Here is a 26,000-nt window from a genome sequence, read left to right on the forward strand (position 1 = left end):
CAAAAAAACAAAACAAAACAAACAAAAAAAAAAGAGCAAAAGATACTCAATATCCAGAATTTATAAATGTGAAAGTCCAATTAAGGATTAAGCACATACTGAAGAGAACACTTCATAAACCCAGGTCTTCAGAATTGATACCCATTAATGACGCTGGTGTCACCATTTAAACAACACTTACTGAGCCAGCTTTACCTCCGTCAACCTCTCAGGCCCATGGTGCACAGGCCAGCCTTCCTCCCAGGCCTGTCTGCTGTGTCCTCAGTTAAAAAGAAGAAACTTCCCTTGAAACGCCAGATCAGCAGGATGTTATGAGCAACTCAGCTTTTTTGTAAGGCTTTCCAAGCATGGCTGAAAAGCCTCAGCAGGATCTGTACACACACAGGCAGCCTTGAAAGAACCCTTAGACACACTGACTAGGGCTGGCCCCCAACAAGGCAGCAAAAGAAGTGAGAGCCTGTTGTGGGCCAGGCATTGTGCAGTGTATCCAGGCCGGCATAGGGACCGAGCCAGCTGGACAGCAGCTGTGAGAACTAGGATCCACAGGCGCCGAAACAGGACTGGAGTCCAGGCTTTTAAGTATGGAGTGAGAAATCAGGTCTGAGCATGGAACTTATATATATTTTTAAAATAAAAATATTTATATGCCTTTATATATGTACATAAAATATATAAATATAAATTGGTGTCATTTCCACTCATGTAATGCCCTTAATATTTGCTGGCTTTAAGAATGGCCGGAATCAAAAACCCAAAAAATAATAGATGTTGGTGTGGATGTGGTGAAAAGGGAACACTTTTACACTGCTGGTGGGAATGTAAACTAGTACAACCACTATGGAAAACAGTGTGGAGATTCCCTAAGGAACTAAAAGTAGATCCAACATTTGACCCAGCAATCCCATTCTTGGGTATCTACCCGAGGAAAAGAAGACATTATTCGAAAAAGATACTCGCACACACATGTTTATAGCAGCACAATTTGCAATTGCTAAAATATGGAATGAGGCCAAATGCCCATCAATCAACAAGTGGATAAAAATGTGAGAGATATATATAGAATACTACTCAGCCATAAAAAGGAACAAAATAATGGAATTTGCAGCCACCTGGGTGGAGTTGGAGACCATTATCATAAGTGAAGTAACTCAGAAATGCAAAACCAAACATCATATGTTGTTCTCATAAGTGGGAGCTAAGCTATGAGGATGCAAAGGCATAAGAATGATACAATGGACTTGAGGAACTCGGGGGAAAGGGGGGGAGGGGATGAAGGATAAAAGTCCACACATTGGGTACGGTGTACACTGCTCAGGTGATGGGTGCAGAAATCTCAGAAATCACCACTAAAGAACTTATTCAATACCAATACTAGAACTTAGCCAATACCACCTGTTCCCCAAAAACCTATTGAAATAAAAAATAACATTTAGAATATATTTCTCTTAAATTTTTTTTAAAAAGGAAAAAAATTGCTGGCTTAATGATGGGATCATTGGTATGGTAATATTTATAAAAGCAAAAAAGACATTGGGAGAATCTAAATATTCATCAGTAAAAAAAATTGATGGCAAAAATGTGGAACATTCTTGGGATGGAATATCACAGTTATACAAAAGAATAGATTGGATTTCAACTTATCTACATAGAACCATTGCAAAATAATGAATTTTGAAAGTACAGAATATGTCTCATATAATGTGTGTAAATTTTAAAATAAAAAACATATAGCATATATTTGTATATATGGAATTTGCTAATAGACAAATGGGGTATATAACAAATGTATAAAAATAGTTGCATCTTGGGAAGGAGGAGAGGAATCAGCCTGGATTTGCAGGTCAAAAGGGAATTCAACTTTATGTTATGTTATATTTCCTTTATTTTAAAAAGATCTATTGGAAATAAGGGAGTCTGGAGGCCTGAAGGCAAAAGGAACTGTAAATAAATACAGTGCTCTTGTTGATTAAATCATTTCCCACAAGGAGGAGACTAACAATTCTCATATGACTATATATGTATCCTGGAATTGAACAATTAAGTAATTGGCAGATGGCAGGATTCAGATTTCTCACTGGTGGAGTTGAATGTACAGATCAGCAACAGGAGGAGATTAGAATGAGCCATGGTAATGAGTCAAAGTTTGAGATATTTGCTTATGAGAACTCATGATTAACTTAATATAGATTAAGATTAATAATTTAATAAACAGCAGAGATAGAAATATTTATGGATATATGTATATACACAGGTTGGTATACACACATATAATTCTTTGCTCCGTCAATAGAGAGGACTTAAAAGAAATGACAGCAAATTAGCAACAACAACATCTAGCACCCAGATCTTGATCTCTAATAACATTCTCTAATAAAAGGAATAAGGATTCCTTAGAGAAATGGATTATTCCGGGACTGGAGTATCTTGTAGTACCAAGAAGTAAGGAGTTCTTTAACAAAAGGATGGAAAGGTGGTAAGTCAAAGGGCCCAGGAACCCAATGAAAGCTCGCAATGGCCAAAGCTGGAAAACCTTGAGCAATAAAATAAAGTAGTATTGGACTATAACCCAAAATATAAATAAGTATCATTAAGTCCATACTAATATAAATAAACTATTGAATAAATTAATAAATAAGGAAGAAGAAACAAGTCTTCTATGCAGAATAATTTCAAATTATGTAGATTATGTAATGATGTAGATAATCTCCCCTAAAAGAGGGGGGCATAACTCTTACCCCTTAAATGTGGGCTACACATAATGATTTCCTTCTAACGAGTACAGTATGAAAATGAGGGGAGAGGAATAACTTGAAAGTGGAGAAATGCAACACTGTGTTAGCCAGGTGCTCAAGGTCAGTGTCAACACTCATAAACTATGTTGATGGTAAATACCCTCGATATCATGAAAATGGCACTAAATTCTGTGATCTTTCTCCCAAAAATCCATAATTCCAGTTTAATAATGAGAAAAGTATCAGGTAAATTCCAGTAGCGGTGTATCCTACATAATATGTGACCACACTGTTCTTTATGGTCAAGATCATCAAAAGCAACTAAAGCCTGAGAAAATGTCACAGCCAAAGAGAACCTCAAGATAAATCAAAAGTAGTGTAATATGGTACCCTAGAGGGAATCCTGAAGCAGGAAAAAGATAGTAAGTATAAATTAAGGAAATCTGAATAAACTATGGGCTTTAGTTCATCAAAATGTACCAATATCAGTTCATTGATTGTAACAAATATACCATACTAATGTAAGATGCTAAAAATAGGGAAAACTAGAGTGTACTCTCCACTTAATTTTGACTGTACTATCCACTCAATTTTTCTTTAAGTCTAAAACTGTTCCCAAAAAATAGCCTATATATATGTACACTTTAATTTCTGGGGTACATGTGCAGAACATGCAGGTTTGTTACATAGGTATATACATGCCATGGTGGTTTGCTACACCCATCAACCAGTCATCTACATGACATATTTCTTCTAATGCTATCCCTCCCCTAGTCCCCCAGCCCCTGACAGGCCCAGGTGTGTGATGTTCCCCTCCCTGTGTCCATGTGTTCTCACTGTTCAACTCCTACTTATGAGTGAGAACATGCAGTGTTTGGTTTTCTGTTCCTGTGTTAGTTTGTTGAGAATGATGGTTTCCAGCTTCATCCATGTCCCTGCAAAGGACATGAACTCATCCCTTTTTTATGGCTGCATAGTATTCCATGGTGTATATGTGCCACATTTTCTTTATCCAGTCTATCATTGACGGGCATTTGGGTTGGTTCCAGGTCTTTGCTATTTTGAACAGTGCCACAATAAACATACATGTGCATGTGTCTTTATAGTAGAATGATTTATAACCCTTTGGGTTATAAATCCCTGTAATGGGATTGCTGGGTCAAATATTTCTGGTTCTAGATCCTTGAGGAATTGCCACACTGTCTTCCACAATGATTGAGCTAATTTACATTCCCACCAACAGTGTAAAAGTGTTTCCATTTCTCCACATCCTCTCCAGCATCTGTTGTTTTCTGACTTTTTAATGATCACAATTCTAATTGGTGTGAGACAGTATCTCATTGTGGTTTTGATTTGCATTTCTCTAATGACCAGTGATGATGAGCTTTTTATCATGTCTATTGGCTGCATAAGAAGAAAGCTGGAGGCATCATGCTACCTGACTTCAAAATATACTACAAGGCTACGGTAACCAAAACAGCATGGTACTGGTACCAAAACAGATATATAGACCAATAGAACAGAACAGAGGCCAGAAATAACACCACACATCTACAACCATCTGATCTGTGACAAATCTGACAAAAACAAGCAGTGGATAAAATATTCCCTATTTAATAAATGGTGTTGGGAAAACTGGCTAGCCATATGCAGAAAACTGAAACGGGACCCGTTCCTTACACCTTATACAAAATTTAACTCAAGATGGATTAAAGACTTAAACATAAGACCTAGGACCATAAAAATCCTAGAAGAAAACCCAGGCAATACCATTCAGGACATAGGCATGGGCAAAGACTTAACATCTAAAACACCAAGAGCAATGGCAACAAAAGCCAAACTTGACAAATGGGATCTAATTAAACTAAAGTGCTTCTACACAGCAAAAGAAACTATCATCAGAGTGAACAGACAACCTACAGAATGGGAGGAAATTTTTGTAATCTATCCATCTGACAAAGGGCTAATATCCAGAATCTACAAAGAACTTAAACAAATGTACAAGAAAAAAAAACCCCATCAAAAAGTGGGCAAAGGATATAAACAGACACTTCTCAATAGTCTACTAATTTTTAAAAAACCACTTGAAAATATGACAAAATGTTGAGCTGTCAAACTGGGTTGTTTATTCTTTGTTTCTCTGTTTTTTAGTTTCTCAGAATTAGAAAAATGAAAACTTAGAGCAGACTCATGTACCATGCATTCTGGGAATTCATCATCTTGGGAAATTTTACTGTCAGTTTTCTTGTTTATATTAACGCTGGTAAATCAAACATCTCTTACAGAATAAGGCCAAGACATAAGCTAAAAATTGTTGAACTTCTTTGCACACAAATCTTTCTGCAAATAGGATGAATTTCTAAAAGTGAACTGCCAAACTATGTCTTCAAAATGTTATATTCATTTTTATTGGCTCTCTGTCTGAGAGTGCCTGTTTCCTAGTTGACTAGAAACCATAGGTGTGCTCATTATTTTCCTCTATCAGTTTAATAAGCAAAAAGATCTTATCACATTTGCGCTCTCATTTGCAGTTCTATGGTTGTTAAAAGGGTGAGCATTATTATTTTTCATAGTTACATTTATCTTTTTGCATATATGAATTACCTATTCATGTCCTTTGTCCATTGTTCCATTGCTCTATAACAGCTCTGTATAAATGTTTTGAGTATTATTCTCTTCTCTGTTGACTTCAGTGACACTTTTCCATTCTTCCTCCCTCTGCTTCTGTGGCCATGCTAAAGGTTGGTGATCCTCAGCTACACCCTCTTTCCACTCTGTAATTGCCCCTCAAACTATCTAATCCATACAGGTATCTGACTGCTCTCCTAGAAGAAAGGCACAGGCTGGGCACAATGGCTCACAGCTATAATCTCAGCACTTTGGGAGGCTGAGACAGGTGGATCACGAGGTCAAGAGATCAAGACCATCCTGGTCAACATGGTGAAACCCTGTCTCTACTAAAAATACAAAAATTAGCTGATGTGGTGGCACGCACCTGTAGTCCCAGCAACTCAGGCGGCTGAGGCAAGAGAATCACTTGAACCCAGAAGGTGGAGGTTGCAGTGAGCTGAGATCGTGCCACTGCCAGTCCAGCCTGGTGACAGAACTAGACTCTGTCTCAAAAACAAAAAAACAAAAAGAAAGAAAGAAAAAAGACACAAAAGGAGCAGGAACCATGACTGTCTTAGCATGACCAACTGTCCTGGCTTATCTGGGACTGGGGTGGAGGCCATTCCTGGGACTTTGAGTGCTCAAACTAGGACGGTCCTGAGCACACAGAAAGAGCTGATCACCCTAAAAGGTTAAGTATTCAATAAGTATTGACTGAATGAATCCTTGATAACTGCCAGGACTACTATTTCAGCCAGCTTAATCTTTTGGCCCACAGATCCACACATCTCTTAATTCTTCATGGACAGCACCACTTGAATAACACAGACATGTCACATTTTTTTTTTTTTCTTTTTTTCTTTGGAGACAGAGTCTCGCTCTGGCACCCAGGCTGGAGTACACTAGTGGGATCTCAGCTCATTGCAACCTCCGCCTCCCAGACTCAAGGAATTCCCCTGCCTCAGCCTCCCGAGTAGCTGCGATTATAGGTGCATACCACCATGCCCGGCTAATTTGACATCTCATTTTTAATATGTCCCAAACTCTGTCTCCACTACCCCTCTGAAAACTCGGCTCCATTTGTATTCATTTTCCCGATGAATTCTTTCTCTAGCATTTTAGAATTCCAGTAATCCTTACACATTTCACAGTTCTCAGTTTTGTGAGGCAACTGCCAGGGTTAGGATTGTAATCTGTACTTTGGAAGTAACGTAAGTTAACAGCAAACTCCAGAATGGCTCCATTCCATGCGGCTCTGTTAGGCAGCTCTTTCACCCTTATGACTGTTCCCTTTGTTCTAATATTTCTAAAGAATAATGGTTGTGTTCAGTGTTTTCCAAGTAATGAAACTTCCTTGCAGGCAAAAGCATCTTGCAATAAGTAGAAAGTAGCAGAATTATTATTAATATAAGGAGTTCAGGAGTGAGATTATGTGTGTAAATTTAATAACTATAATTAAACCACAAATGTAGGTTTCAAGAAAGGTAAAACTATAATGTGATTTTGAGAAAGCTGAGAATTGTTAGCTCTCAAAGAAACATGATTGAAGCATCAGTTTAGTTATTCTGCTGTATGTTAGATGAAATTGGTAAATTATCTAATCTATGACTTGACTGCCTCATTTTACGATCAGTGCCAAACACAGCAGACCTTATGTTGACAATATCACATTCATTTTGTTCATCTGTATGCTTGTATTAGTCAGTTCAGGTGGCAAGGACAAAATACTGTAGACTGTGTAGATTAAACAACAAAAATATTTTTTTCACAGTCTAACTGGAAGTTTAAGATAAGGGTGCCAGCATGGTCAGGTTCCAGTGAGGGCTGTCTGTTTCAGACTAGAATAGGGGCCATCTTCTCTCTGTGTCCTCACTTGGCAGAGAGAGCTCTGGTGTCTCTCTTCCAGTAAGGGCACCAGTTCTGTTAGTTTAGGGCTCTATTCTTATGACCTTATTTAACCTTAATCACCTCCTTAAAAGCCCCATCTTCAACACAGTGACATGGGTAGTTAGGGCTTCAACATACGAATTTTGAGGAGACACAAGTTAGTCCATAGCAATGCTGGCCTTCCTTTATAGAGAAACCGAATTTAAGTAACTCAGTTCCTGCAAAGATAGCTATGAACACACTGATTATAATACAAACAGCTTCATTTTTGTAAACTTCTGTTTTACATGTGGATTGCCGCCTGCCCTTAAAATAATGCCTGTATTCTCTATAAAGGTGACTCTGTACATCTGTTGCTGGGGTTCCAACTAGCTAGTGCAGTTAACCCAGCATAATTATTTTAAAGCTCTTTTTCTCCACCCCTGGAACATTGATAAGTTTGTACTTATCTGACCACACATTTTCTTACCTTCATACCACCTATAAGCAACTACTTGTGCATTTTTTCCTCCCTTCTGGCCTCTGTCTTTCCAATCAAGAAATACTTCATTCTTCTATCTATCCAGCTATACCTCTCAGCATTTTTTTCTATTCTGTGTATGTATCAGTATGCCATATATATGTGTTTCTCTATAAACTGTATTTCTATAGTGATACTTTATGTATTGCCAAGTGCTTTACATTTCAGAGTGCTTTCACCCTCACCTGTTTGACTCTCATGATGCACCAGAGGAGGTATGTGGCCAGATAAATATACAAGGGAACAGTTTTATCTCTGTTAACAAATATGAAAGCTGAAACTCAAAGAGACAAAACAATCTGCTTACGTCACTCCTAATGCCTTGCCTTCTACTAACCTCAAAATATTCTTTCTTTATCTGCAGATTAGATTAAGTATTTGTACCCATGAATGTATCCCTTTGTTGATATATCCTATTTCAGAGACTCATATTTGTAATACGTTAAACACAGGCTCACTGTATACACATTGTGGGAAATTGATTTTTTTTTTTTTTGCCCATAGAGAAATGCCAGTAAATATCAAATTATTATCGACCATCAGAACCATCATGGATATCTGGATAATTGAATGTTTTGCAATGAAAAATGCTTAATGTGCTAGATATATCTGCTAACATTCATTCTTGGCAACCCTGCATACAAGCATGTATCTGTAATAACTGAGAAATGAATAGTTTTCCAAAAATATTACCCTCATGTCTATTGGTGCCAAAAATATGACCTTTTTTAAAGACCTTATCTAGATTACCTTTAATATGGACATTATTTTAACAGGGAATGTTTTAGTCACTTGTCATTATTTTGCAATTTGTATATCATTTTCCCATCTCCCCCTGTATTAGAGTTCTCCAGAGCAACAAAGTCAATCAAATATATGTAGATGATTTATTATAAGGCATTGGCTCATGCAACTGTGGAGTCTGACAAGCCCGACAACCTGCCATCTGCAGACTGGAGACCTAGGGAAGCTGGTGGTATAAATTCCAGTCCAACTGCAAAAGCCAAAGAAACAGCAGTGCCAATGGAATAAGTCCCAGTCCAAGAGCAGAAGATCAATATCTCAGCTCAACAGTCAGGCAGAGAGAACAAATTTTCCTTTACTCTGTCTTTTGGTTCTCTTCAGGCCCTCAATGGATTGGATGATACATACGCAGTTGGGGAGGGCCATCTGCTTTACTCAGTCTACCAATTCAAGTGCTAATCTCATCCAGTAACAACATCACATACCCAACCAGAAATCATGTTAAGTGAAATATCTGGGCATCCTGTGGTCCAGTCATGTCGACACACAGAATTAACCATCACATCCCCATTTCTCCATTTCCTCTTTCTACTTGTGACGTGAGAAACTTAAAGTTTGAGTAATTGAGTTGTAATTTACTTCTAAATAAAGTATCCTATGTTTGTGTTACAAATTTATATAGATGTATAGGTGCTTCTTGACTTCCAAATCATTGGGAAAATAATGTTAAGTTGTGAATAAGGTGTTACTGGCTCTTTGGCGGGGTTCAGGTGGTCTCACTCCACAGTAGAGTTCTTAACACTGACCATGAGCTCCAGGGAAGACATCACAACCACCATTGTTCTCCCACCCAAAAGAATAAATCAGGTAGAAAGAATACCAACACCCAGGGCTATAACACTGAACATGCCATAGCCCTTGTGCACAGTGCCCCCTGGAGTTGTGCAGTGCACAGCCTGCACATTCATACATGGTAGCCCTGCCAAGGGTACTGGCTACAAGAGGTATCACAATCAAATGAGCTGCTCTAAGATACTCTCAGAAGGGGAAGTAGTACAAGAACTTGATGAAGTAGAAACAATGGGGATATTGAATTTAAAGCCCCATATTCAAATGCTGGTACTACCATGTCTTCTGGGAAACATGGCCTTGGGCAAGCCTGCTGAGGTCTGGGAGCCTTGGTGTCTCTCCCTACTTCACAGATGCTTGAGTGTCAAATGAGATCATATATGAAGGAAAATTATGCATAAAATCATAAAATTTTATTGTAATAAATAGAAGCTTATAGAAAGAGAGAAATAGGCCCACCTGCCTTGCTCCGGTGACTGGGTTGGGGGAATAGGGCATTTAAAGAGTATATGCTTCATCTTGTTATAGCCCCAGTTTGTGGAGGAGGATGAGTGAAGATCTCTTTTCCTTTACAGTTCTCCCATGAGCAATGGCTCATAAGCAGCAGTCCAGGGAGCAGCTGCCTCATGCCCAGCAAAGCATGGCATCCATAACCCCAAATACTCTATCCTCACCTGTCTTTCCTGACATCCCACCACAGAGTAAAGTCAAGGACACACTGAGCTCATCAACACCTTCAAGAATACTTATTCCTGTATTCTGTTTGGTACAATACAAACTGCATGCCGTAGACTCAGACCCCAAAGATTCTCAGTTGCAAGCCCAGGCAGAGCTAACTGCACATGATGAGCAGAGTGGAGAGAAATCAATATTTGCCCAATGGAAAGGAAAAAAAATCAATTGAGAAGAGGGAAAATGTTATCTCTAAGCCTTTGAAAGCAGTGGCTTAGATGTAGCTATAGCAGCATGTAAAGAAGGAAAATGAGATTTTAAGAAGTAGAGAGTCTTTTTACATTTAAATTCCTAGTTCTAAAGAGCTCAATAGTTCAGAAAGTATTTTTAATTGTGGTGAAATTCATACAACATAAAATTAACCATTTTAAAGTGAACAATTGAGTGGCATTTACTACATTTACAGTGTTGTACCAACACCACCTCTATCCAGTTCCAAAACATCAGGAAGTGTTTGTTAAGTCTGAGAAATTTTTCTTAGATTTTTTGAGCCTTTTGGACTTAACTCCCCAGATTATATTTGAGTGTTGTATTGTTGCTTTCTGCCTAGCTGATATTATGTGTCTTCAGTGTTTAAGAATAGGCCAATTTAAATGTGTTTCCACATTTGGTAAGGTGGATGGGAGAGAGGTGACTATAGATTTCTACAGACAGGCAAAATCCCATATGTTTATTTTCACATCTCTATTGACAGAATGTTTAAACTATTCAATAAAAAATAGAAAATTATTTCACTCATATGCATTTCTTCTGTCTAGGGTCATAGGCAGATGGATCAATAGTGTAACTCATAAAAATGGACTTCAATGCAAAATTGAATGTAGTCTCTCATCTCTGCACCAAGTTTTTCCCTACAAACTGGCAAAGTTGGTTTAACTAAGCAAAAAGCAAGCTTTTTGAGAATTGGGGTCAGAAGGATGTGGAAAATCTGTTTCTCTTTCAGTGACTGGAATGAATACTCTACTGCCAGTGAACAGAGAAGGATGCCTTCTTGTTCATAGCTGCTGTGGCTGCCCTAAAGTCATTCATGGATACTGCCATGGCTGCAGAGCTAAGGAATAGTCTAATTGGGAAACAAAACAGTGGAATCCATCTTGCTGCCTAGAGTTTAACTGCTAGCCTCTTGAACTTGGTCTTCCATCTCCACCTCTGCTCTGGTCCATTGACCATATGAGCTGGACTTTGCAACTGAGTTGGACTGCCTCCTTCTGTAAATTGACTCTGGTCCTGGTAAAATATTTGTGTGTTGCCTTATTTGTAAATATTTGTGTGTTATTTTAGAACTGTAACTACACACACACACACAGACCAAAAATATCTTACTGAAAAATGTGGAAGCAAAATTCACTTTTGCTGTTTGTCAAATAGCAAGATAAGACTGAGGTAGAATCCTGTCTTAGACTCCTAAAATTTAACTGATTCATGATTTATGAGCATTCCACCTAAAGGAAGAATCAATAGTGAGAAGGAAAAGAGTAAGGGAGAACAATCCAATAAGTAACTTGAAGCCTGTAGCACATTATTACTTTTCTGAAGTTCTATATTACCACTTTATATATAGTAGGCACTCAATATATATTTGTTATTTGTATGGGATTAGGATATTTTTTCTTCTTTAGTAATCTTTAAGGAACATTTTGCCTTACTATATTTATTACATAATTACAGTATTTGGTGCCGGGTGCTCAACTGAAAGAAATGATTATTTTTAAATAGCCCTTGATTTTTGAAATGATCCACTGTGTTCCAGGCTCTGCCCCTTCAGTACTTGCTAACCATTCCTCATGAGACCACATTTGCACTGCCCATAGCAATGGCTCTCAAATTCTGAATTCCTTTGGAACCTCATTTTAAAATGCAGTTCCCTTGGAATCTTCACTCACAATGTTCTTTCCATCTGAGAATGGACCTAGCAACCTACATTTTAGCAAGTACCCTGGGTGATCCAGATGTAGATGATCTGTGAAGCATATTTTAGAAAACGATCCATAGATTTGACTGAACCCTAGTCTCTGGGACCAGCCTTGTTTAGAGCAGAAAGAAGTTGAAGAACCAACAGTACATTGCTGTGCAATCATGATGGTGCTGTCCAGGGACAAGATCTTGTTTCTGTACTCTCTATTTTGTCCTCTTCCCTGCCTCATGCCCAAAACCCAGCTGGTCTTGCCTTGGATTGTAGTAACTAGTCCATGATATTCCAAGACTGAATTGGCTACTAGATGGAGTGTTGTCAATTACTAAATCCCATATTTAATGTGCTGTCTGTCTACCTGGTCCTCCACCAATGATCAAACTCCATCTGTATACTTTTTTGAATTCTACCAATGTCTACTGCTTAGACATTCTCTTATTCCCTATTTCGCCCATGTGGGTCTGTTTAATGGCACATCCCAGCATTAAAATCTCATTCTTAGTGGCATACAGCCCCAACTAAGAGTGCTGACTGTCCAGAATTAGGCAAGATAATGGGATAATCACCAGGTTGGTTACCCTAAAAAAGATAATGTTCCTCTGTATGTGTGGTAAAATGAAAGACCATGCCAATTTGTTTAGCATAAGAGATTTTGGAAGAGGGAACCATTAGAGAAGTTTGGGAAACAACTTGAGATACATCATTTTTGTTATATAAACCTGTTATCAAGATTGGCCCAATGTAGATTCAATAGAAGTGCTCTTAATTGGCCTTCAGGCGAATACAGTGGGTTGGGATTAGCACACCCTCTGTAGAACCCTCATATATCATGCTGAAATAATGGATACCAATAATGTGGCATCCCTCCATTCTAGCCCCTTCCAAAGGGACTTTTGCAGCCAAAAAGAACTGCTAGATTAGATCTACTTCCTTTCTGGTCATTGAGGCTAGTACTGAGGAGGCTTGAGCTTGAGGCAGTGAATTCAGGTGCTCACAGTCACCTTAGCAAACCAGTTATATGAGATGGCTTATGTACTAAGGAGAGAGAGAGGACATGGTCCAAACAGAGATATGTTTATACAGTACCTGCTTAAGGAATACGGCTGAAATGAGTATTGCTCACAAAACTGGTACCTTCCCAAATTGTTACTCCACCTATTGAGAGCTGAACTATTTTACTTGACTACAGAGAGAAGCTTCAGAGAAGAGCAAAACAAACTTTAATGACTTCTTTCTGTGTCTTGGTTCATTCATTTAGTCAACAACTGTGTGTTTTAATCCTTTCTATAGCTAGGAATAAACAGCTCTGGCCTCTCCCTCAGAGAGCTTACTAGTGTGTTGTAGAGTTTAGGTCATGAATTTATGTGGACACAGATCTACCAAGGACTTCTCTTACTCTTTCAGCTGCCTGTATCTGATGAAAAGGACACTGTGAATACTGGATAGGCAGGAGAAGTAGTCAGAAGTGCCCCCTAGGGAAACCAAACCGGAAATTCACTTTCCAGTGGATAAACACAGCTTGATGTTTATGCTAAAATGTTAATCAACAAGAGGAAAGAACAAAAGTGCCCCCAGATTGCACGGGAAGTGTCTCATGGATACAATAAAGCAGACAAATTGCTTTGGTAGGCTTATGTAAGAGGTCCTTTGTGTTCCCTCATTTCTACTAGGTAAGATGAAGATTAATTGAAATGCCAAGTGCTATCTAAGCTAATAGTTTTATTAGCTTAAACCGGAAGTTCAGCCACCTGGAGGACTTGCTAAAACATAGATTACTCAGCTCTGTAACCAGAGTTTATTTTTTAGTAGCTCTGGGATGGGGCTTGAGAATTCACATGTTCCCAGGTGTTGCGGATGCTGCTGGTTCCAAGTCCACGCTGTGAGAACCACTGGCTTAAGCAGACAGTTTCAACAACCTTGAAAGTGTTGCTCCACAAAGCAAATCGGCAGTACTACTAATTTCTTTTAAAGATGGAGTCTCGCTATGTTGCCCAGGCTGGAGTGCAATGGCACAATCTCGGCTCACTGCAACTTCTGCCTTCCAGATTGAAGCGATTCTCCTGCCTCAGCCTCCCTAGTAGCTGAGATTACTAGTACGCACCCGGCTAGTTTTTGTATTTTTAGTAGAGACAGGGTTTAACCATTTTGGCCAGGCTGATCTCAAACTCCTGACCTGAGGTGATCCTCCCGCCTTGGCCTCCCAAAGTGCTGGGATCACAAGTGTAAGCCACCATGCCCGGCCTACACCACTAAATTTAAGATGTTTAAATACCTGCTGTTTTTCTCACTACAAAATAATATATATGTATACCAAAAAAAGGTTTTTAATAAAAAATAATAAACTTATTTAATGACCTATGTAAATTTGAAACCACCCAAAGATAGCCATTAATAACCTTGCTTTGGCTCTTTCCCTAAGCGGCCTGAGGTAATCTGAAAATGGTTCGCTATTCACTTAACCCGGAGAACCCCACGAAATCATGCAAATCAAGAGGTTCCAATCTTCGTGTTCACTTTAAGAACACTCGTGAAACTGCCCAGGCCATCAAGGGTATGCATATTCGAAAATCCACGAAGCATCTGAAAGATGTCACTTTACAGAAACAGTGCGTACCATTCCGACGTTACAATGGTGGAGTTGGCAGGTGTGCCCAGGCCAAGCAGTGGGGCTGGACACAAGGTCGGTAGCCCAAAAAGAGTGCTGAATTTTTGCCGCATATGCTTAAAAACGCAGAGAGTAATGCTGAACTTAGGGTTTACATGTAGATTCTCTGGTCATCGAGCATATCCAAGTGAACAAAGCACCTAAGATGCGCCGATGGACCTACAGAGCTCATGGTCGGATTAACCCATACATGAGCTCTCCCTGCCACATTGAGATGATCCTTACTGAAAAGGAACAGATTGTTCCTAAACCAGAAGAGGAGGTTGCCCAGAAGAAAAAGATATCCCAGAAGAAACTGAAGAAACAAAAACTTATGGCACGGGAGTAAATTCAGCATTAAAATAAATGTAATTAAAAGGAAAAAAAAAATAACCTTGCTTTGCATTTTTATAAAATGTTTCTTATGTATGTTTGTGTATGCATATATACGTGATATTCTCTCTAACATATGTACATAATATTCTCTCTCTTCTCTATATATATAAATATCAAAATCACTAGAATCATCTTTTATTTTTTTGAGACAGAGTCTCATTCTGTTTACCAGGCTGGAGTGCAGTGGTGCATTCTTGGCTCACTGCAACCTTCTTCTTCCGGGTTCAAGTGATTCTTGGGCCTCAGCCTCCGAAGTAGCTGAGATTACAGTCACATGCCACCACGCCTGGCTAATTTTTGTATTTTTCAGTAGAGACAGGGTTTCATCATGTTGGACAGGCTGGTCTCGAGCTCCCGGCTTCAAGAATCCACCCGCCTCAGCCTCCCAAAGTACTGGGATTACAAGCGAGAGCCATCACACTCAGCCTGGAATCATCTTATGAATACCATTCTATAACTTACACTTTTCATTTAATATGTATTTGTAAACATCTTTCTAAGTCAATATACTTGTATGATACAATTTAGTACATCTTTTGAATGAACATTTAGGTTATTAAGCAATTCTTTCAAAGAAACCAATTCAGCATAAGTATTTTTGGAAGTATTTGCATCCTTAATTATTTCCTAAAGGCAAATTCTCAGAAGAAAAAAATGCAAAGTAAAAAGTTATATGGATTTTTAGGGCTCTAAATACATATTGCCTGATTAGGCTTCTAATGCTAGACCATTTTACACACCCATCAGCACTCTATGGTTATTTTCTCACACCTTGACATAAGGCTGAGTACATATTTGTTCATTGTTTTTCTGTGAGAGGTTTCTTTTGCCAATTTAATAGAGAGAAAATGCTCTCTTGTTTACATTTTGAATTTTTTTTTTTTAGTTACCAATGGGGTTACTAGTAGTATCACATTCAGTGATGTCATACTTCTTTTCATTGTAGGGGTGTGAATCTGAAGCTTAGGATTATGCTATCAATTCTTGACAAAGCAGTTATTTGGTTTGAGGCTTTACAGTAATGTTTGACATTTTTAAGGTCTAGCACATCATTTTTCTTTGATATGAACAAACAAATCTCAGAGTAGATCAGCTTTTGTTGTATTATGTAAACTTTGAGAAAGTAAATTGGCTGCAAAAATTCTTTATTTTGAATTGATCTGATGTGATTGTGATATGGAGTCTCATTTCTCAGCCTATGAATAATTTGTTGTAATATAATTGATCTGATTTTACTTAGGAAATCAACTATCCACTGTGACCAAAAGAGAAAACTGATGGAGCAATGTCTCTTGTTATCTATTGATTAATATTTATACAGTGACCATGTGATGTGAATACTAAAATGAACTTTCTTGGTGATACACTAAATTGAACTTTCTTGTTGATACACAGGGACTATTAGGTGAAAAATATGGGAATATCCGAATCCCTGGAGAAGTTGAAGCCTCAGAGTTTGAAATGATTTTGGATGCCGCCATAGAGGCAAAGCTGGAGACCAAGTTGCTGGAGGAGTGGTACTGTCGAGATGAGAACTCAGTGCCAGCAGCCTATTACCTCAGACCCAAGGCAGAAATGCTGAAAAGCAATAGAAATGCAGTAAGCTGCTTTTCCCTCCAGCCTATGGATCTGTCCATTACTACATTATTACCGTTTACGTCATCCAGGGGTGGTTCTGCACAGAAAAGACAGAAAGTTACTCTGCCCTAGGCCCCAAGTTTTCTTTCTTTCTTTTTTTTTTTTTTTTTTTTTTGAGACAGAGTCTCGCTCTGTCGCCCAGGCTGGGGTGCAGTGGCCGGATCTCAGCTCACTGCAAGCTCCGCCTCCCGGGTTTACGCCATTCTCCTGCCTCAGCCTCCCGAATAGCTGGGACTACAGGCGCCCGCCACCTCGCCCGGCTAGTTTTTTGTACTTTTTTAGCAGAGACGGGGTTTCACCGTGTTAGCCAGCATGGTCTCGATCTCCTGACCTCATGATCTGCCTGTCTCGGCCTCCCAATGTGCTGGGATTACAGGCTTGAGCCACCGCGCCCGGCCCAAGTTTTCCTTTTAAAACTAAATCCACACTGATCCTTAGGGAAACACAAATGAAAGCCACAATGCCAAGTCACTTTACACCTGTTAGGATGGCCATCAAAGAGTCAAAAGATAGTAGGCGTTAGAAAGGATGTGAAGAAAAAGGAATCCTGGTACATTGTTGGTGAGACTGTACATTGGGGCAGCCTCTGTGGGAAACAGTATAGCCGTTCCTCAAAAAATTAAAAATAGGACTACCCACTTCTGGGTATATATCCAAAGGCAATAAAATCACTGTCTTGAAGATATGTCGGTACTCCCAGGTTCATTGCAGAATTGTTCACAATAGCCAAGATATGGAAGCAGTCTAAGTGTCTGTCAGCAAATGAAAAGATAAAGACAATGTAGAAGGAAATTAAGGAACATTTATATACACACATACTGTGATATTATTCAGTCTTTTTAAAAGAAAACAATCCTACCATTTACAGCAACATGGATGAACCTGGAGGACATTATGCTAAGTGAAGTAAGCCAGGCCCAGAAAGACAAATACCGTATGATCTCACTTATATGTGGAATCTAAAAATGTTGAGTTCATGGTAACAGAGAATAGAAGTGTGTTTACAAAGGTCTGGGATTTAGAGGAAATGGAGAGATGTTGGTCAAAGGGCACAAACTTTCATGGTGACTATAGTTAATTATAAACCTGAAATTGACTGACAGAGTAGATCTCAAGTGTTCTTACCACCCACCAAAACAAAGGTAATTATGTGAGGTGGTGGATTTGTTAGTTAATTTGATTGTGGTAACCATTTCGCAGTATATACATGTATCAAAACATCACATTGTGCACCTTTAAAAATTGAATGAAAAAAAACTAAATCCAAAACTAAGAAACTATAAATTGTCACTCACCTTTCCATTTAGCATCTCTAACTTTCCTTCTAGTCTAATTTTCCTTCTTCCTGAAGTATATCCTTTATAAGTTCCATCAAAGAAGGTTTACTAATGATACTGATTTTTACTTATTAATATTGGTATTATTAAATAATTAATAATGTAATGAAATAATTGGTCATTAATTCTTAATATTAATTGGTTAAATTTCCATTAATGAAGCTCCCTTTGTTTACTTATCTGAAAAGTTACTGTTTTGCCCACTTTTCTATAATGTGTCCATTTATTCTGATTGGTATATGTCATGCTTCCTGTATCTGTGAATTCATATAGTCTCTTAATTCTAGAAAATTCTCAGTCATCATCTCATCAAACAATGCCTCTCCTCTATTCCCTCTGCTCTTTCTTTGTGCTCCTTAATTATGTTTGCCTTCGGCCATCTCAGTCTGTCCTCTACGGCTTCTAATTCTCTTTCACATAATCAATGAAAAGGGATCATTTCACATGATCAGTTAGGTTTACCCCAATATTCCCACCCAGAGAAACAATATTCTTACAGATAATTACTTTGAATAATACATGTGAGGGTGAAAAAGAAAAAAATTAAGAAAATTGATCATGCGAAACTGATCATAATCATATCATAATCACGATCAGTTTCACATAATCAATTTTCTTATCTCTGTGCTGCTTTCCAGAAGATAACTTCAGATTATTTTTCCAGTTCACCAATTTTTTCTTCAGCTGTGTTCACTGTCTGTACATTGAGTTTTCAAGTTTGACAGTTACAGTTTTTAATTTTGTGAAAGGTTCATGTGTGCATTTGTTTTCTGTGGGAGGAAGGCCTTTGTAAAATCTACCTAGCTATGATTTATAGTCTCTTTTTAAATTTTAACTTAATATTTTTTCTTTAACATTTTAAACAGTCCATTTATATTCATGCGTCTTATGGAGAGTGATGGAGTGATTCATGCTTGAGCATGATGGAAACATTGTTATCTACTTTCCAACTTGGCTCCCAAGTTTATGATATGTCCCTTAAAAGCAAATGAAAGAGGAAGAGAGGAAGGGTGAACCTGTTCACTGAGTAGAATATTTAGGGAGACTGCAAAGAAGGTATAGATACCCAACCCTCTGCCAAAGAGAATGTCCTTGATTCAGTCAGCACCCAGGCAATTCCAAGAGGACAGCTGTGGGTTACCCACAGTTCTCCACTTCGGGATCTGTGTATTTGTCATTCTGGTATCCAACATAATACATTTTCTCTGTACAATAGGAAATTAGATCAGAATCCTTGATTTTTCTTCTTCGCCCTCACACTTATTATTCAAAGTAATTATCTGTAACAATATTGTTTCTCTGGGTGGGAATATTGGGGTAAACCCAAACCATTTCCCAGTTAAAGATGCCATGAGTAAATATAGATAGCAAAGAACCTGATACCCCAAGAAACCAGTTTATACCATGATCTAGGGGATTTTCTCGTATGTTACTATTTAATTTGCTTTGTTTCTTCATTTATTTTTATGATCCACTAGGAAAATTGAGATTATTCCTAAAACCCCATATGATATTTCTGCATAAATTATTATTGAATAAATGAATGTATTAATAAGATTATCATCAAGACTATGTAAATGTTACTTTATTGGTAGGCATTCCTCCCATTTTATCTCCTAGTGGACCATCAAAACAAATGAAGCTAAAATAAATAAAGACAATTAGATATAATGAAAGAGCACCTCCCCTTTAACTTTCTCTCCCCTTTCAAGGACACCAGAGATTATTTTCTTATGGCATTTGTATCAAAACTCAAATGCGAAAAGCATGGTATATAAGAAAGTCCAATAAACACACCCTATTTGGGTGACACCCTTGTGTAATTTGGTCAAGTTCGCATGCAACATGGAAATAATTTCTAACTTTCAGGGACATCAAGGGGATTAAATTAGACACTGTCTGTAAAGCACCTATCATAGTATTGGCACATAGTGGGCCTTCAAATAATATAAATTTTCTTGTTCTTAAATATTATTTTTTTTTGATGATTGTAAGACTAATTTCTCCCTTTTACATCTCTATAGATGCAGCCTTCTGCCAATGCTGAAAATGAGAAGACATGGCAAGAGGTATCAGATGAGATCAAGAAGATATTTAAGGCTGCTGTAAAGCTGTTACACGAAAAGGGTAAAATGAAACACAGCCAGGCTAGGAGGTACCTGTTCTCAGGTAATTTTCCCACACCTTCAGTAAAATAAGAAATAGATCATTAATAGGTACATCTACTGCTTCCCTTTAATGCCCTGCAAATTTAATCTCATTTACTGCCTGATGAAATTTAATTTTTTAAATGTTCCTATGTTCTGGAGAAGCAAATGTTCTTTTGTTTTAATTCATAGAAAAGTCTTTCCTTAACTCGAAGGCTTCTCTAGAAAATGTGATTTTAAAAGAAGCCAGAGGTGGCCCCGGATATAACTGACCACATTCTGCCATGACTTCTCCATTGAGCTGTTCATTCATCATTCACCCGCTTATCCAGCAAATATTAATGAACCTGTTGGGTTCCTATGTGCCAAGCACTGGGGAGACAACGCTGAGTAAAAAGACAGGGTCTCAGGCCTCCTGCAACTTATTTTTTTAGAGGGAGGAAAATATTCATAAGTGATAGCCAAGTAATCAAATAAATGAACAAGATCATATCAAAAGTGATTGATAAGTATTGTGAATAAAATAAAGCAGTCATAGGATAATAGTGACTGATAAAGGATGTGGGGGTCCAGATTTAGATAAGGTGGGCAAAAAGGAGTTGACTTTGGACCTGAATTACAGAAGAAAATCAGAGCTGACAGTGTCCTATGTAGCTAAGGTAGAGAATTCCCAGCAAAGGGAGCAACAGGTTCAAGACCTCTGAGACAGGAATGTGCTTAGTTAATTCCAGGAGCAGGAAAAAGAAAAGGTAGCTTTGCTGCTTGTTTGTTTGTTTGTTTGTTTGAACTTTTACAAGGAGGGAGAGATGAGGATAGAACTTGAGCACAGGCCATAATGGGAACCTTATGTTTTATTCTGGGTGAGATGGAGCCATTGGATGGTGTGACACAGGGATTTGGTAGGCTCAAATTTAACGTTAAAATAAAAACCTACCCAGTTATTCAGGTATATTTCAGTCTATACCGTACCATGCATTCTGTGTACAGAGGCTCACCTGTTGGCCTTTCTCAAACATGGAAAGGAAGCTTTATCATTAGAAGTTGCTCAGGAAACTACAGAACTGAAGGAATATGTCAGTCATAGTTTCCAGGGAACAAACACAAGTAGGTAAAAGTAGTCAGATTTGTAAGCATTTATTTTGAAAGTTGATAGTGAAAATTTATAAAGGGAAAAATTATAATAGCTGCTTCTTCAGATTGGTGTTGGAATGGTGCAGCGAAGCTTTCGTGAAAACCTAAAAGGCACCCGGTAATCATTCTCACTGAATACATGTGTGTGAAGCTCAGAGAAGATACAAATCGTTTTGACAAATTTAAAAGTTAGGGCTTATTTAAAGTCTTCCTGAAAATACCACAATCATCAGGAATAAGTACTATATTTAAATATATAGATTAGGGTTTATCCTTGTTCCTTTGGAAACTTTAGATCCATCTTTGAGGCTCAGGCTCTTCACCTTTACCAAAGACAGAACAGCCCTGTTCCTTCAAGAGCTGTCTTAGAAAAAAGTACCTAGAGTGAAGCTTTCCTATTATTTATGTAAAAGACACCAGTTTGGGGAAGTTATCCTCTTATTTACAATCACACAGCTCCAGTGTTTCCTTATTTCACTGGCAAACACTTGTCCTAGCTTTCCCCATAGTGAAGAACTCTGTCCACATGGATAGCCATGTGAAGATGAGAAATTTCACATGAGCTACTGCAAGTGGGCTGTTTCCTGCTTGGGGTTATATCTCCTGAATATATACATGCTTATGACAATGTTGTTTATTTTACATTCAAACTCCTTTTAAGATCATGTCTGCACAATCAAAATTGCTGACGTGCCAACTCTTTGAAATGGATATAGTATACGTTATATTTTTAGAAACCTTGAAATAAGAATACTGGATAGAACCTGTTAAAGGTGTATTATTTATGTTTGAATGTAATTTTTCACGCTTCTTGTTTCACCTTTTTAAACAACAGGAGAGGAAGAGAAATAAATTAAGACTCTAAAATGGTGCCCTTCTGAGAACATCAAAACTCAGTGGCCTTGGGAATCGTAAAGAAATCAATTTCTCATGGGTAATAGTTACCAGGACTGGAAACCTATTTCTACCATTACCTTCAGTGGGTGATATCACTGGTTAAATTTCAGAACATTAAGGAACATGCAAAAGCAGAAAATAAATATAACATTCTAATAATGCCCTAAAATTCTCACATTTATGATATTTATACATAGGCATCAGAAATTATGAATAAAAGTTCCCTAAAATCATAAGCATGCACTTTGCCTCTGAAAATAACTCTGTAGAGTTGCCTTTGTATCATAGCTCTCATTTATTTAGGTATATTTAAGTCTATACCATACCAGGCATTCTGTGTACAGCATTTTTCCCTCCGAGCCAAGCTTAGATGGGCTCTGCCAAATTGGTTTATCTGTATTTCTTTTTTTGCTCCATTTATGATCAACACTTCTGCTTGATACACTCTTTCCATAAATGTGATAACAACGTCAAGTTAGAGTTGAGTTGTTTCCTGGGAGTCAAAGGTGGCAGAGCATATCTCTGATTATAATGCATTATATATAGATAATACAGTTTGACCTCTTCCTTTCTCTTCATGATGCTCTCAGAATGTAGCAAGCTGCTAATCCAACCTGCTAGCATTTTACACAGATGACTAGAAAAGAGATGGATCCAAGGCTGCTAGTAGCTCATGATGTCCAGATTTCTGGCATCTTCCCTTATCTACTTTATAGCAAGTTCTTACTCTTCCTTAAAAAGAATAGTAGACATATGTTTATAAGCTCCTTTAACTGGCTTGCTTAACCAGCGTGCCCAATTAAAACCCTTTGTAAAATGTACCGATGCTCACGGCACAGCTTACTAGACACTGGCAGCTACGAAAATATCTTTTTCATTTGAGTTGAAAATTTCCATTGAAAGGCTGTCATTACTGAAAAAATACTATCACAAGAGTCCCACTGAAAGGCATCATTTTAAAATAAAATTCTCACCCTTCTTAATAGCTACATTATAGAATATATGTATATATATTCTAGATTTTGCTTGACATTGGAGTTATGGCTAGCATATAATTTTTTTCAATTTATGGCCAGACCAGCCCTGTGTATTCAGAGCCTCCCTGACAGAAATTTCACAATCTGAGATCAAAGCACCTGCAGATTCTGTGTCTAATGAGGGCCAGCTTCCCACTCCATGTGGCTGTCTTCTTGCTGTGTCCTCATAGGGCAGGAGAGGCAAGGGAACTCTCTGAGATCTCTTTTATATATGAACATGACTTTCATTCATAAACGCTCTGCCCTCATGAACAAATCACCCAAACACCCCACCTCCTAATGCTATCACACTGGGGATTAGGTTTCAACATATAAATTTCTGGGAGACACAAACATTCAGTTTATAGCACTCCATAATGGATTATTTTTCTCAATGTTCTGTTTTCTCTCACCATTGTATCCTAAGCAGCTGTCGTCACGCCTGTAATATAAAAGGTGTTCAATGAAGAGCAATTAGATGAAGGAAAGGGATGTGGAAGGAGGAAGAAAGGAAGAGCAGCCAATTTTAAGACTGCTTGCTTTGTAATTCATTTCCATTAGCTGATTTTACACATTTTTTACACATTTTACTACTGATCTAGTTTAAATTTTTCTTATGGGGACACAAATTATTATAATGTATATTTACTTATGTGCAAGTATATGTGTTGTAAGCCATAATATGTTATATCTTAGAAGAAATGAAGTTATATACTAAGTCATTTTTTTTGTATTTGTTCCGATGGATATTATAACAGTGACATAGATCACCCAGATTAATCAGTCATCAGAATATGATTATATTTTGCCTTAAAATGTGCTTTTGGGCTGGGCGCGGTGGCTCACGCCTGTAATCCTAGCACTTTGGGAGGCCAAGGCGGGTGTATCATGAGGTCAGGAGATCGAGACCATCCTGGCTAACACAGTGAAACCCCGTCTCTACTAAAAATACAAAAAATTAGCCAGGCTTGGTGGCGGGTGCCTGTAGTCCCAGCTACTCAGGAGGCTGAGGCAGGAGAATGGTGTGAACCCGGGAGGTGGAGGTTGCAGTGAGCCGAGATCGCGCCACTGCACTCCAGCCTGGGCGACAGAGCCAGACTCCGTCTCAAAAAAAAAAAAAAAAAAAAAAATGTGCTTTTGTATTGATATTTGATCATATCTGACTAGGACTCAATACACCTCAAACAAAATGGTGAGGTCACTTTGTTAAGGAAAGGCTGACAAGGAATGGTTAACTAGCTACATCCTTCAGCCTCCTCCTCTTTCTTTCCTGGCCCAAATGGGTCCCTGCTGTTCCCACTGAGAACCTCTGAAGTCTGAGAGGAAAACTGAGCAGCAATTAGAAATAGTGGATATTAGAAATATCCACTATACATTTGATATGCTTTCTTTATTATGCTTATGTCCAACCTCTTCCTATGCTTGGGGAGAAAATTAGATAATTTTATGTAAAACCTGTTCTTCTGGGTTGCTGGCTGATTAGGAAAAGACAAATAAGAAATCAGGAAATTATTCTAAAGATTACTTTGCTATAAACCATAAGCAAAATAATTTACCACTAATGACTAAGCATTGACTATTGAGAATGTGGGTGTGTTGCTCCTTTGTTCTAAGCAATAAATTCCTTGTTATATTTTCTTTCAGCTATAGAGGATGAGTTTGACTTTGCTCTGGGAAAACAAACTCCAGCATTTCTAAAGAAGTGTGTTTGCTACATTAGGAAAATTGCTAACATTGAGCGCTTTGTGAAAATCCCAGAGATGGGAAAATACATGGATATAACTGGAACAGAACCGAGGATTATTCGGGACCCAGAAGCCCAAGAGAAGCTGATAAAACTCAGGGATGAATTTATTCCTACTATTGTTGCATCATCTAATCTGCGAGTGTACACATCTGTTACTCATTGTGACATGAAACTAGGCTACTCCCAAGAAATAGAAAATCATTACATCGAAGGACTTGGTAAACAATTTTATGAGGACATGATTGACATAATTCAGGCAACGGTACAACAGAATTTTGACACTGAAACTGATACACTCTATGACGAAATCCTTCAACATTCATCATTATGTAAAACATACGCCTCCTTCTATGAGTACAAATGTGAATCTCTAAACATAGTGCATAACTACATTCTTCCAAGCAAAACTGGACACATCAACCCTCTTATTATATATGGTGGGCCATGCACTGGGAAGACCCTTCTGCTAGCTGAAGTAGCAAAGAAGGTAAAAGCCTATTCTTTCCTGTGTATATTTGTAAAAACTTGTACTTTTGGAAAATGGTAAATTAATCAAATTCATTTCTACTTTCTGCGTTTCCAATGTGAATTAGAGTTGGTCTTTTAGGAGTGAATACTTCAGTGCTTCTTTTTTGCTGGTGTAACAGTTATATTGAGAGAGCAAAACTCATGGAATACAACTGGAAAGCAAGTTTATTTTTTTCTTTCACTGTTCAGACTCATGTTGTGGGCTAGTTCCTGTCCCTCACCCCACTTGGATGAAAACCCAGGCCAATCTCAATAACTGTTCTCATCCCTTTCAGACAAGACAAGCCCTCTGGCCACTCCTGTCTGCTAAATCAGTCTCAGTTCAGTAATGAGTATGTCCAGTCTAAGGTGAAAATGAAAACATCGGTCTACACTTTTCTTCCCCATCTGGGGCCTCTCACAAACAACACCTACAATGGGAAATGGGGATCTTCTTTCTTTTTCCACGTGGCACTTCTTTCTCTTCTTTCCTAATCCCAATGACATTTATGATTCCTATAAAGTTACAGTTTAGGGTATATAGGAAAGGTAAG

At 38.1% G+C, this 26,000-nt stretch overlaps 1 protein-coding gene across 2 annotated transcripts in view; it reads left to right on the forward strand.

Moving 5' to 3' along the window:
- The window catches only part of NWD2 (NACHT and WD repeat domain containing 2), a 204,151-nt gene that overhangs the window by 168,665 nt on the left and 9,486 nt on the right, over positions 1 to 26,000 (forward strand). For both annotated transcript variants that reach the window (XM_005554647.5, XM_045392233.3), the window contains 3 exons: positions 16,422 to 16,625; positions 20,026 to 20,170; positions 24,837 to 25,426. In XM_005554647.5, coding sequence (XP_005554704.1) covers positions 16,422 to 16,625; positions 20,026 to 20,170; positions 24,837 to 25,426 — 939 coding nt within the window. The remainder of the gene's footprint in view (positions 1 to 16,421; positions 16,626 to 20,025; positions 20,171 to 24,836; positions 25,427 to 26,000) is intronic.

This window comes from Macaca fascicularis, chromosome 5 (assembly GCF_037993035.2).
Source record: "Macaca fascicularis isolate 582-1 chromosome 5, T2T-MFA8v1.1".
NCBI classification, from domain to species: Eukaryota; Metazoa; Chordata; class Mammalia; order Primates; family Cercopithecidae; genus Macaca; species Macaca fascicularis.